Source organism: Tauraco erythrolophus, chromosome 7 (assembly GCF_009769465.1).
Source record: "Tauraco erythrolophus isolate bTauEry1 chromosome 7, bTauEry1.pri, whole genome shotgun sequence".
Lineage (NCBI taxonomy): Eukaryota > Metazoa > Chordata > Aves > Musophagiformes > Musophagidae > Tauraco > Tauraco erythrolophus.
Genome location: NC_141471.1, coordinates 51,365,653 through 51,380,284, shown reverse-complemented (window position 1 = coordinate 51,380,284; position 14,632 = coordinate 51,365,653). Strand labels below are relative to the sequence as shown.

The 14,632-nt window shown below is 35.0% G+C and overlaps 1 protein-coding gene across 44 annotated transcripts in view; it reads left to right on the top strand.

Annotated features, from left to right (window-relative positions):
- CLASP2 (cytoplasmic linker associated protein 2) overlaps positions 1-14,632 on the top strand; it is a 152,895-nt gene that overhangs the window by 110,543 nt on the left and 27,720 nt on the right. For 11 of the 44 annotated variants that reach the window (XM_086615103.1, XM_086615101.1, XM_086615104.1 and 8 more), the window contains 6 exons: positions 2,862-2,924; positions 3,609-3,715; positions 7,062-7,085; positions 7,554-7,798; positions 8,513-8,576; positions 13,717-13,880. In XM_086615103.1, the coding sequence (XP_086471229.1) occupies positions 2,862-2,924; positions 3,609-3,715; positions 7,062-7,085; positions 7,554-7,798; positions 8,513-8,576; positions 13,717-13,880 (667 nt within the window). Of the gene's footprint in view, positions 1-2,861; positions 2,925-3,608; positions 3,716-7,061; positions 7,086-7,553; positions 7,799-8,512; positions 8,577-8,630; positions 8,634-13,716; positions 13,881-14,632 lie in introns of all 44 variants that reach the window. The other 33 variants (XM_086615121.1, XM_086615112.1, XM_086615116.1 and 30 more) reach the window with 7 other exon arrangements.

Below are 14,632 nucleotides of genomic sequence, written 5' to 3'. Positions count from 1 at the left end.
CTCGTAATTAGCATTGGAAGTCTATTGTAGTTTGTTAAGACCGTATGGTTCCTGTTAGCGATGGTTTTACTGGGAAAGTACGAATTAATTGAATGAAAGCTGTTTCAATAACTAATGCTTATTTGCCCAGATGCTATTTAATTGGGAAATTAAATTAAAAGTAGACAGGATCCATTAGTAAACTTATATCTCTTTCTAAGAAAAACACATCTGGCAGACTGTGTTGTAGCACACACTTATCTAAAAACAAGGATACATTCTGGATATTTTTGTAAGCTGTAAAAAGCTGCTTTTTCTGCCTTGCAGCTTGACTTCAGTTGCATGCGTGTGACATCTGACTTAGGTTTTATATTTGGTTAAATGCTTGTTATCTTCAGAAACCTGTATTAAACTGATACCGTACGTTAGGTCACTGGGACAGATGCTACTTGAAGTTTTATTTTTATTGATGGACTTTAATTTTTGTGCTCAGATATCAAAACAAGTACCTGTAGGAATACAGTAGGTTGAATTGTCTGATAGCACAGAGTGTGTAAGGTAGCATGTATAGGAATCCAGTATGGTCTTGTGTGGGTTTTTTGTTTAGTTTTTAAAAGAGCAACTATACCTGGAATAAATGAGGATTCCTAGGATTCCTTCTAGTATGACTTCTTATTTGAATGATTTTGAATGTCTTCACTGTTTTGTTGGACCAGTTTTATCTCTATAGGATGCTATTAACTTCTGTCAAATATATTGAATTTAATGTTTTTTGGGGATACAAGTGCCAGTTGGAATAAGGCAGACACTTGCACATGGGGCTGGACGAGGGAATGTGACTTGTATTGCATCTGATTCTCAGCATAGAAATTTTTGCTTACAAATGCAAAGCCCTTTGGGCATAAAATTACCCAAATGCTACGTAATTGTTTCTCTGTATACATTGGTATGAAGTGTTTATGTAATCTCACAACTCAGCGTAAGAATATAAACTGGGAGATAACAGCCACTCTGAGAAGTAAGTGATTTGTAGTTTATATGGAAGTGCCTGTTTTTCTGTTGCATATTGTTAATATTAAGTATCAGACCAGTGTAATTTCCATATTTTAGCCAAGAAATTGTTATTTTAAGTTCATTCGAAATAATTATTATTTCTATTCACCTTTTTTAAAAAATGAAACAACAAAAGTAAATACTTGCACAATTTCTTCAATTGAGGAGTACAAAGAATATTCTTGAAAATATGCTTTGCAGTGAGGTATGTTTGATCAAATACAGTACTTCCTTCCGCTGTCCTAAAAACTTGTCCAGCGTATTTCAAACATATATGGGGACAGGAACATCTTGAATTACATGCCTAAAGTTTGAATTTTTAATTGTATGTTTAATTTTCAGGGCTTGTTGATGGAAAGCAATAGAAAGGTTTATCCTATTATTACTTGTACTTAAAGCTCTGTCAGCGTTGATGCCTATGTTTTGACATCTTCTGTCCTGTCTCCTTTTCCATGCTGAGACAAGTATTCCACAAAGCATTATTTGCAAAATATAATGCCCTAGCTAAACCACGTAGATTTAGTTTGAAATAAAATACATTGTTTTACATAATGTAAGGAGTAGAGAACTTTAAATGAAAAAACCTCAATGTTGTTTCCGAGGCCTTTACAGGACTTAGGATCGTTTTGGAGTTCACTCAGTTAAGATGTGAGCTTCCCCAAATGTGGTTTGATCCATGTCAGGGTTATTTGATTCAAATCAGACTCTCAAATTGTCTATGTTAATCAAGAGTAAAATATGATTAAATTGATTCTTTGTTTCTATTTATGCTACCTTATGTATCCAAAAGTGTAAAAGATTTACATTTACGTTTATTTATTAAATTATAAGAGTATATCTGGGCTTTGTGTCACTGTGGGTGGACGTTTGAATTCAAGTTAAAATTGTCAAAACCAATTTCATTTATGTGCCTGTAAAATTCTAACTGAAGTGAACTGAAGAAAGACGACTGTTTAAAAATACATTGAATTTAAAATTACTTGGTTTAAGAAAGAAAATATTACCAATGGTGAGTCAACTTCTTTAGAATCTCTAAAAGACAACTTTTATGCAAGTGCCAGAAGGAAAAAGGTACTCAGTTTTATTTGAAAGTCCTTGAGGATCTTTAGTTCCCACTTTCCATAACTTTAAAGAATCTTAATGAGCTGTAGTAACTAACATAAATGTTTCAATTTCACATTTTATTTATTTAAAGAAAACAATACAAATGTGAAATGTTAACTGCATTAAATTATTTTAAACTTTTAATTAAAATTGAATAATTTTAACTTTCATCTGCACAGTGGTGAGTTTTAACTGAGGTTGACTTACCTACACATAGGCAAGAACTCACATTTATACAGATTGTCAGGTACTAACGTAGTAAGTTTATGCGGTAGTCACTTTTTGCCAGGTAATGTTTGGTACATGAGCTCTGGTGCTAACTTGAGCACATAGAATTGAGTTAACTCTACAGTGAAGGACCAGTATCAGTGGAACTTTTTAGGTGTTTCTGAGGATTGTGTGTTTGTGTGTGTGTGTATATGTGTGTCTATGCATTTTTTTTGTTCTTCTTTGAACTTAAACATACTTGCTTTTAATCTGCTCTTAATATTTTAAATAAAAAAAATGCATGAAATGTCCAGTGTACATAAACCTGTATAATTCTATATAATCATATTCTGTACAGTCAAAGATCTTCTCTGAAGCTTTTTCCTTCTGTGTAATGCTCAGTTTCTTGTGCTAAAGCTGAATTTTTTTCATAAATATTCTCTTGTTCATCTAAGCAACTATTGCAGCACTTTGATTTAATGGTAATAGATAGGGTTTATATGATCCTGTTATTGCAGCTTCCAGACATCACTCCAGATCCACCGGTGCCCTCTACACTCCTGATGTTTATGGGGCTACAGGTGAAGGATGAGTACACTTGTCATCTGTGCAGTCATCCTGGATTTTTTTTTTCCCCCACCCACTTGGTTATTCTCATAGTTCAGTTTTTAAGAGCATTATTTATATTAGTTTGAGTTTTGTGTTTTTTAATAATCCAGATAGATGTGTTTATGTTTCTAGATTTCGTCTCCACCCCCACCCTCCAATGTTAATCCTTTTCTTCCTTAACAACCATTTTATTTTGACTTGCAGAAGAACATTTTTTAGTTTTCCATTTTTCAGTATCTGTAGAGCATTCTTTATGCATGTAGTTTTCTCATCAGTGCTCTCAGTATCCTTCCTGTTGTATTTACTTTCTTTTTAAATGAAAACAAAAACCCAAAATGAAGAAGACACTAATTTAAAAAAAAAAAAAAAAAAGATTCTTCGGGTTAAAACCATTGTTTTGTGGGATTTTTTTCCCTGTTATATTGGAAGAGTATGTTTGTATTTGACTCTAGTTTTTTACTTCATTTCTTACTTTTAGCTGCACCACTAAAGACTTGAGAATGAAAATAACCAGTATTTTAGATACTACATAATTGAGTAGAAATGTTAAGCAAATGCTTTTCTTCTGCTTGGGTTTTTTTAAGTGAGTGTGATATTAATGTGCCACATTGCTGTTCTGACTGAATTCTTTATATTTGTTTTTGTTGTTGTAACAGGTACTGGCTTTGGAATTAGTCAGTCGAGTAGATTGTCGTCATCAGTTAGTGCTATGCGAGTTCTGAACACAGGTTCTGACGTGGAAGAGGCAGTAGCAGATGCTTTGGTAAGAATCTTGCAGTTATCTTGTGTGGAATACAGACTCGTAAAACGTTTGTTATCTATACATTAAAGTATGTAGAAGAATTTGTAATTCAGTATTATATTGGCTTCTAGGTGGGGGAAAAAAGAGAAACTGAATTGTTAGAGCTGCAAAGTATTGGAATTTTTGTTCCCTACGGAAGTCTTAACTTTTGAGAAATGGTTATTTTTGCATGGCAGACAGGAAACAGTCTTGGACTGTTCTATTGACGTGTCCCAAACAGCCATTTGAGCAGGTAGCACTAACCAGCAGTTTCCCGGAACAGCCAGACAAACTTTGAGATAGGTTGGAGGTTTGTCAGAGCTGGGAATGGTGACAGCTAAAGAACTGGGCTTATCATAAGCCTGAGTTCCATTTAAAGTTGTTCTGTCTGTGGGATTGATGCTGAAGACATGAACTGATGACTTGGCAGGCACCAAGTCTGTAAACTATTTTAAGTTTAGTTTTTGTTTTCTTTTGTTTTCAGAATGTTACTCTGAATTTAAAACTGGTTATGCCACTCTTTTTCCTAACCTTTACTGGCTAAAGTAAAGACTGGGTGGGTTTGGCTCCTCTGCCTACCTGCTCCAGTTAGCGAAACTGAACTCATCATGTGTTTTGCTATTCTGACATTTATATCAGCAAGCTGAAATCTTCAATTAATTGGAAATACTGAGGCTATGAGTCAGATACATTTTTATCAGGTGTTGTATACTATTTGCATATCATTAAATATTTATAGGTACCCATTTTCTAGTTATCAGAATGCTTTAAGAAATTTGTTATTACCCTGTTTTAACAAAAAGATTATTTGGAATGTTAGTAAAAAACTAAAAATTAGACTCTAAAAAATTTAATTATAGCCAAATACGACTGGATAGAGAGAAACCAAATTTCAAAGGAGAAAATCTGAAGAACTCTGTCGTGTTCTTAGTCTCACAATTTATTGATTTGGTTAATACTGTCGTCTTGGCATATTTGTTTAAAATTTTTGTACCTTCACTGGCATAGAGATCAGGATATATGTGAAATCTTGCCTAAGAGGTCATGGTGAAATCAGATGGTTTTCCCTCTTTCTGGTATTGTAAACTTGCAAAAAGTTTTCAGTGAACTGGAAGGGAACTATAGAAGAACAGTCTGTGAAACATGAAAAGTTTCTGGCTATAATCTGAAAGCCTGTGCTATAGATTTATTCACACTGGTGCTACATGAAAAGTATCAGTAGTACTTTTGGCAGCTTCATAGCTTATTCAAATTTAGCTGGGCAAGGTATGTAGTGAAGAACATAAATTGAGGAGAAACTCAACTCTTCCAGTGACTGCTCTTGAGGCTTGAATGTGTCCTGCTTTGTTGAAGTAATAAAATTTGTTCGTAGAAATATTAGAGGAAAATTTGTTTGTATTTTAACTAGAAAGTTTCGGTTTGTTTGTATTTTACCTAGAATCTGTCATTACAAAGAAGGATCAAGAACAGCAACATTTTGTTATTGTACTTTTTGCATACCTGTTTGCTTGCCATGCTCTAAATGTACAAATTGTCCTGTACAAACAGCTCCATTTAGATGGAAATCTGGTTATGAGCACCCTTCTTGTTTCATCATAGACTGAAGCACCCTCTCAAAACGGTGTTTTTAAAAAGTAGAGTCCTGACAGATATAATGTAAAAATAAAAAATATTCTGGATTGTATTACTATTTTTATGGTATGAAAAACACTTGGCCAATTGTAGTACTGCTCAAGCCAAAGGGGTATCAGCCTTCTGGCTAAGATCTCGTTTGAATATAAGACACATGAAATGCAGCAATATGATCATCTTGATATATACCTTTCACTTGAGCATAGTCCTTGGCATTTCAGATTCTATTTATTTAATTTTGCTTATGGTGGCTCTTTTCAAAAATGCTCATTTCTGTGATTTTTTCATAAAAGCATAGAATGGTTTGGGTTGGAAGGGTCCTTACAGATCATCTAGTTCCAACTCCTCTACCATGGGCAGGGACACCTTCCACTACACCAGATTGCTCAAAGCCTCATCCAGCCTGGCCTTGAACATTTCTAGGGATGGGGCATCCACAGCTTCTCTGGGCAACTTGTTCCAGTGCCTCACCACCCTCTGAGTGAAGAATTTCTTCCTTATATCTAATGTATATGTCCCCTCTTTCAGTTCAAAGCCATTGCCCCTTGTCCTATCAGTACACACCCTTGTAAAAAGTCCCTCTTCAGCTTTCTTGTAGGATCCCTTTAGGTACTGGAAGGCTGCTAGAAGGCCTCCCTTGGAGCCTTCTCTTCTCCAGTCTGAGCAATCCTAACTCTCTCAGCCTGTTTTCATAGGAGAGGTGCTCCAGCCCTCTGATCATCTTCATGGCCCTCCTCTGGACTCGCTCCAACAGGTCCATCTTCTTCCTAATGTTGGAGGCCCCAGAGCTGAACGCAGCATGGAAGAATCACCTCTCTTGACCTGCTGGTCACGCTGTTTTGGATGCAGCCCAAGAGACAGTTGGCTTTCTAGGCTGCAAGCACATATTGCCGGGTCATGTTGAGCTTCTCAGTTGTCCCTTCCTTTATTCTCTTACACATAAGCTTGCTTGTTACATGATGTATTGACTAATTTGTATTGCGATATCCTTTAAGTTATTCCACAGTCAAAAATGAGAACCCTGTGCAAATGGCAGTGGTAGTTAGGGGGAAAACAATCACTTACACTACTGCTTCTTTGAGTATGTAATGAAACTTAATTTTTAACTACTAGGTTCAACGCCATAATTTGAATGGAAGAGTTATTTTGCAGAGATGTGTGTTTTTCCTTTTAGGATAAATAGCTTTTTTTTTTCCCCTCTGACCTTTGGCATGTTGTGTTTTGTTTTGTTGGCTTGCTTTTGGGGATTTGGCATTTTGCATTATGTAATTAATTTTTTTGTAGGGCATTGACTACTGTAGTTATTGTTGCAATGACAAAATTAAGATACTGAAATGAAGTTGAGATGGAGAAGTTGATGGGAAAATAAAGTTTAAATGAAGGTTTCTACTTAGATAGCAATTCACTGCATGTGTTAAGTCTTCATGTTGAAATATCATTGCGTTAGACACAAAGATTTTGACAGAGAAGTCTGTGAACAACCAGCAGACGATATGTAATATTTCCTTCAAAAATGAAGTTTAGCAAACTATTTCTTGGCAATGCATGATAAGCTAATCAGATAGAGAGCTAAGAACAAAATTTAGAATAAGACTATATATTTTCCAGAGGCAGGTAGTTTAATAATCACAATGCTGCTATGCCTTACCTTCCTGTTCTCAATTTCTGTTTCTTTTCAATAATTTGCTGCTAACAGCTCTTAGGAGACATACGGACTAAGGTATAGAAACTATTTTCCTTCTTCAGTAGTTTAATATTTTGCTATTAACATGCTTGATACAAAGTAAGTTAAAATGACAGATTATGTGGGTTTAAACCTGATTCTTACATTCTGTAACATATATATAGAGTTATAAAGTGAAATAACTAACTTTCAATGCAGTCTTTATGTCACCCTATAATGCAATTTTGTGGATTTTTACAAGTAAACTTTTAAGTTGAACATTTCATCAAACGTACGTCGTCTTTGCATTTGCTTTACTTTCATATTTGGAATACTACACAAGCCATATTTCTTTAAAATAGTTTCCTTCACTCTGTTTGACCTGTTGAAGAGTTGGAGTCATTTGTCACTGCAGGGAGTAGGGATCGCACCGAGTATTTGAATTGTTGGTCTTTCTACTGATTATGGGTATGTATACTATCTCTTTGAAAATCAGTACTCATGTAGGGTGTTTCTGTACAATAGAAGAAGCCTGTGCGAAGAAGATACGAGTCCTATGGGATGTACTCAGACGATGATGCCAACAGTGATGCATCAAGTGCCTGTTCAGAAAGGTCCTATAGCTCTAGGAATGGAAGCATACCAACGTATATGAGACAGACAGAAGATGTGGCTGAAGTCCTTAATCGCTGTGCCAGCTCCAACTGGTCAGAGAGAAAAGAAGGCCTTCTAGGCCTGCAAAACTTACTAAAGAACCAGAGAACTTTAAGGTAAGAAGACACGTTATCAGCAAAACATTTTATATCAGAGTTGAAGTGAGGCAAGGGGAGTAGGAGAGGAGACTAGTGTTCTAAAGCGTACAGAAAGGTGGGGAGAAAGAAAGCAGGGGGTGTGGCTGTGAGAGTAAGATGGGGGAAGGAATGAGGAAGCTATTTAAATTCTGGCCACTAGTACATAGGATCTGTTTTAAAAGCTCAGTTTAAGAAATTGGATTTAAAATCAAGAGAATTCTTGCAATACAAAAGATTCCTAAAATGCTTACATGTAGTATTGATGGAAGTCCTTTATTTTTATTTCTTCATGTTACAATTTAATTATTATTGTAGTGATTATTAATTATCTGATTATATTATGCGATTAGGTTTGCTATAATTATTGATTATATATTAATAATAATAATTGGGATTTTATTTGGAAGAAACTTTACTACGAGCTATTAAGAATACCTTTATCTGCTCTGTTAAAATAGTTGGGAATGGTTTAGTATATGAATTAGTTTAAAGAGACTTTTCTAGGTTGAAAGTCTCATTTTAGACAAAACCCATTACATTTTTATCCATGCCTTAAACAAAATGCTTTTTTCTACTTTGTTTACTAGATTATTTGATTCAATATTTACACTTGATTTCACTGATTGCTGTGCATTACTGTTCTGGTAGTATTAACGAGGAGAGTTCACTAATGTATTGTTATCACTTTGACAGTCGTGTTGAGTTGAAAAGGTTGTGTGAAATCTTCACAAGAATGTTTGCTGATCCTCACAGTAAGGTATGTTTAGGTTTTTCTTGCAGTAAACATTTGCAAACCTACATTAATAGAAAGCGAGTTGTCGTAAAACATGACAGCAGTAGTTGCACGTGTAAAAATTTCACAAGCTGTGTTCTGTAAGCAGCAAATGGTGTCACATTTCAATCCATTTAATTTGCAATTTTGAACAAGATAATTTTCCACCTTTTTCACAGGATAATTGAAATAAGGTAAAGGTTAGTTTCATGTAAAATGCATTGAAGTAGTTCCACGGTTTGTGCTCAAAATTTGTGTTTCTAAGAAGTCATGTTGTCTATAGAGGCCACTTCATCATGAGTAATGGTTTTCTCTCAATTAGAAGCAAAAGCTCTGGAGTAGTAATTTAAATCATAAAGAAAGTAGTGTGACTAAATCATACATAATGAGTCTGATGAACTGTACCAAATATCTACTTCTAAAAAATTTTCCAGGATATTTTGTGTTATCATAGCTTATGACATCTTCCTCGAGTTTCGTAGATAGGGCTGGCAGTTGAGACTGTTGAATAATTGTTACATCATCATTAGTATTCATTAAGTAAGGTGGAGACTATACTTAGTTATAAAAGAAAATGTGATGTTTTATTCACGTTTACCTAGGTAAAGACCCAGTATGGATGATATAATAAGGAGGATAATCCTTCTGTTTTCTAAGACCATGAAAATCTTTTTAACTGAGTTACTTCACTTGATAATATTTTTACCATTTTTGTGGGAGGTGGTTTGCTAGTACAGCTAGCAGTAATTAAATATTCATTCATTTCCCATAGCAAAAGGACTGCATGTAAATAAGGAGCTGAATAAAGTTATATTAGTATCATGTAAAAACCATGTAACTTCATGTTTTGTTTGAATTATAGGCTTGTTTATAAGAGACTTTATCTTTTATAGACACTTTGTGTCCATATTTAAGAATTGATAAAATGGTAACACAGAAGAATTCAGAGCAAAGTAGTTATTTCAGAACTATTGGCTTTTCCCAGCAGAATTCTGAAAAACGACTTTGATTATGCAATACATTTTACATATTTTTAAGTCTTCCTTATTGCTGCAATGGCAAATTAAGTTCAGAGTCATGAGAAGTCCTGTCAGCTTAAGTTAGTGTTCATCTGTCCTCCTGATTCTTCCTGCTGGAAAAAGTGACTTGGCTGCTATCTGTGACATCATGTATTTTGGAAGAAACTTGCATTGGACACAGCAACATGGCATTAAAGTTGCTTACATGCTGCAGAAATCCAGCAGAAAAGACTAAAGCCAAGTGGTTAAAGAGAAGCCGAAGGAAAGATTCAAAAAAACCCAAACAGCTAAGTCAAAGGAGAGGAAAGAAGATTAAATGTTGAAGTATTACTGGTTTCTAAATGAAGTAATGACAAAATTTTGAATAGCAGCTTGATTTAATTTTGCTTGTTCTTGTGTTAATTAATATTGCAGCTGTGCATATATCAGAACTACCTTGGAGTTTTTTTGTAGTGAGGGAGCCAGGGAAGGATAACTAAAATCTTCCAAAATTTAGTTGTATGTATCAGAAGAGCATTTTATCTTTTCAGCTTTTAGGAATGTTACATTGAATTATTCTAGTTGATTGTTTTGTTTACTAGACATTCTGACCTAAAATAATGTTGCTTAGGTTTTGAAGATGTGGCCTGTGTTATATAGCATGTGTGGTACACCTGTTTCAGTCACTGAAACCTTGCCTGCTTTTTGGTGTTGCAAAACTATTAATAGTTGTCCTTATATTATCGGGAGGATCCTTTAAGTATAATAGTTCATTAACTGTTAATTTTTTAATCACACACATATGGCTACACGAATCTTATCTTAGACTCTTTTCAAGTGTCTGTAAGAATTATTCTGTCATCACATTTGGTTGTTTTTCTAAAGGTTTACTTTAACATGATAATTGGATGTAGAGTATTGGTTAGAAAAAGAGAGTAATGTCATTTGGAGGAGAAAATGGGAGAATGACATGAAGGACATGCCAAGTGCTTACTTATAAAAACCATTGGATATCCCAATAAAATTACTAAATTTATCATAAAAGTTTTGAAATACCTTTTTTGTTTTATTTTGTTTTGTATTCCATACAGGAACTTTGTATTGATGGCCACTAATTTGTGTGTTTTTATCTTTTTTCCTTTTTTGTGTTGTTTTTTTTGTTTGTTTTGTTTTATTTTTGTTTTTGTTTTGCATGCTGTCCCCTGTGTTGGAACTCTCTTTAGAGAGTAAGTTGGTTCAATATTTGTTGGAAGCCTAACCTTACTTGCATGAATGTGCAATTAACCCTTTTTCTCTATTTTTCTTCCCCAAAGAGTTCATGCAGTGTCAAGCCTTTTGCAATCATAAAATGCTATATACAATTATGTAAACTGTGTGGTAAAGTTTCGAGATGTGCTTTATCTACTAATTAACTGACATTGTTTGGTTATGCATTCCTGCTTTTATATTGTGGTGGTTGGCACATCTGAAATAATTCACTTTTAAGGTAGATCACCTATAATTATTTTCATATTTGTTTATTTTTTTCCACTATCAAATTATTAGAAAACTTCAACTTTAGATGCTTGATTTCAGAATTTTAATTCACAGCATAAAAATGGAAACTGCAGAAATCACAGTACACACATGCATTTTTCACATGGCTGAGTTCCATTTTCCATTCCAAATTCATCCTTTACCTTAAATGCTCTTATAGCCTTCTTAAATTCTTCATGCTTTAGCCTAAGACAAAATGGTATGATACGTATTTTTTGTAAATACAACAAGATGACTCAACTTGAGTTTTCTCCAGACAGTCACTGTGTGGTAAACTTGAAATCAAACACAACTTGGAAACAAAGTCGACTCTTCAGTTATGTGTATTCTTTAACAGATAAAACATTGGCACAGGATCTTTAGAGTACTTTTGCCATTGATTCATAATTCGCTTCATAATAATTTCAATTTAAACCACATTACATGTTTAAAATGTACTAAGAAGTGCACATTACTCCATCAAATAAGAGGTTGTAACCAGTTTGTTCAGCTTGTACATTTTAATGAAAAAGATATGTGTATTAGTGTCTGAAAACTCAAAGAAACAGGTACAGTTTTTAAATTCTGCTGAGCTGTATAGTTTAATTTGAAGGGTTTTAAATACAATTCTATTCTAAGACCCCTAGTGTAATTTTCATAGCCAGAAATTTTTTTGTTGTTTGCCTAAGTCCAATATGTTTTCCCCTTATTTTAGGGCTGTGAAATCCAAAGACTGTCGTATTACAGTCCAGAAAGTACTTTTTGGTTTGGTTTTGCCTAGGTCTTACAATTGTGCCCTCTACTTGTGCATCCACAAAGTGGGGTATATTGTTTCAGTTCAGCCAAATACAGAAGACATTTTCAATCCTAAACATAAAAATTTCTTCTCACTACTGGGAGGGTGATTTCTAAACCTCGGACTTGAATAAAAATTTAGGCAGATAGCAGAGGAGTTAGCAATTTTTAATTTTTTTACAATTTTCCAAGTAATTTGCCCCAAAAGAGAAGTTAATTAAAGTAGCTCATCCTGATGGGCTTTTTGTTGAGTAGGATTTACATTGTTTTGTTTCTAACACAACCTTTCAGTATTTAAGATGTCTCTTGAAAGATTTTCTGTGATCTTTATTAGGTCCTGAAAGAATCTGAATAGATTTTCTATTTCTAGTGTAAATTTTGAGGCACTTCTTTTGAAGACACCAGTATGGATTTTTTTTTTTTTTTTCACTTTATGGTGTGAATTTGCTTACCCTGGCTTGATTATCAATGTGAAAAGAGATCTAATTTCCTCAGCGATGAAGGCATGCAGCAGCATGCACCAACTCCTCCATACTCTGTCAGTGCTGTGAAAGAAAGCCCACTTCTGTGAACTGGTTTCTGCAGCCATGTGAGGTATGATCACAGTTTGGGATCATCCACTCTCACAGACAGTAGCAGAGTTTCACCTTATAATAAGCCAGCTCAGACGCAGGAGGATGTGGAGTTCCAGCCCTTCCTCTGCAGCAGCTACTTCCAACCTTGTATCCATGTTATAAATGCTGAGGAGGCAACATCTTCAACACTCTTCGCATCATGGCAATACTTCTGCTTCTGCTCCCAGCTATGTGCTGGAGCTGGAGCGCTTATCAGTTGTGAAGGTAGCATTTTCAGCCCAAAGACCCGTTTTTCTTGTCAGAGAAACAGGAAACTCATGGGCCACACCGGTATAGAGCATATACATCCTGATTTCACTGTAAGTCTTGAAAAAGCATAAAATCAGTGAGACGCTAAAAAAAGCTCTTTAAACAAAGTTACCTATTTGTCATCACCTGCTTTACCTCTTCCCTCCGAAAAGCCCTTCTACCTGGTCTGAGTGCAGAGGTTACTGTAAATACAATAATATATGTTGTTGTTTTTTTTAACTGAATGCAGTCTTTTCAACACTATATGTATTTTTTGTATCCAGCATTACTTGTTGAAAAGAAGAACATGTTTTTGAAAAAACGAAAGTGCTTTTATGTTTTAAACACCTGCCAGTCTGAAATGTATCATGGCTTTTTTCCCGGACTCTGATGAATAATTTTGTGTTTGGATACCTGCAATAGCAAGAGAATTTTGTTCTGTTCCACAAATATTTTATGTAAAGGAATTGGCGAGCTTTCATGATTTTGCAGTAATTAGCAATGCAGATATTTATGATGAATATTTTGCTAAAGAATTGTAGGAGCTTTTTGGTGATAAAGTGGTTTTTGTAGTCTTTGAGGAATATGTCAAATCAAGTTAATGACAAAGCTTGAAAAGGTAAAAAATTAAGTTTTACTGAAAAAAATTGAGGTTGCGCCAGCCATCACAGTAAGCATTTCTTTTCTTGACAAAGCTGCATGGAATACTTAATTTTCAAACTTCTACAGAAGTCAGCTAACATTTCCAGTGTACTCTTGTATCAAAATCCAATGAAAAAGCAAGACAGATTTCTTTTTTTTTCTTTTTTTTTTCCTGCTTGGCTGCAAAACACTGCCTTTCTCTGCCTCTGATTCCCTTACTGCTTTCTTCTTTGTTTGTAAGTTCAGCATATGTCAGTGTCATTTCCTCTTTTGCCCCATCCTACCCTCTTTCCATCTTCTTCTGCCTTTTAGGTGTTCAGTATGTTTTTGGAAACACTGGTGGACTTCATCCAGGTCCATAAAGAAGATCTGCAGGACTGGCTGTTTGTATTGCTGACACAGCTGTTGAAAAAAATGGGTGCTGATTTGCTTGGGTCTGTACAAGCAAAAGTTCAGAAGGCACTTGATGTTACAAGGTAATGGAGTTCTTAAAAAGAAAAATAAAAAAATAAAAAAATTAAAAAAACCCCAAACACTAAAAAAAAAAATCCAAACCCTTATGCTACTTCCAAATTTTTGATTTTTTTTTTTAGTGTGCTGTGATATTCTTGGAAAATGTAGAGCTAATAACAGATTGTGAAACTTCAGTAAACCTCACTGCTTAAGCATTTTGATTCCCTAAATGATTCTTAGGTGAAAGGGTTTGAGTCCTTAATGTTGAACAATTAATATGATACTACTTAGCTGATTCCAAAACTCTGTATCTGAGCCATATATGTTTGTTGTCTTGCCTTGTGTTCAGTGATGCAGTGCTTGTATTTAAACTTCTTTATTTTGGTATCAAAATGTTGTTGCAATATTAATCTCTCAGTGTCAGCAGGCTTTTAAGGAGTTACGGCAATAATGGATTTGATTTCTGTCTTCCCTCCACTCTCCCCAAACTTCATTAATAGCCTGATTCCAGAATGGTCTTAGGGGATCATTGGAGCTGGCCATCCTTGGCCAGTTTTATTTCCAGATGAATACTGGGACCTACTTCTTATCCTCTGTTCTCTGAAGTACAGGACAGTCTTAAGTGGTCTAGGCTTCTGCTGAAATCCGAGGAAGGCTATGGTGTGTGTTGTGGGGAGAGAGGGGAGTACGATCTGCTACAGCTCTTTTTTGCTGCTGCAGCAGAGCCCTTGAAGGTCATACCCAGAGTGTGCAGTGTGGGAGAGCGGAGGCAGCT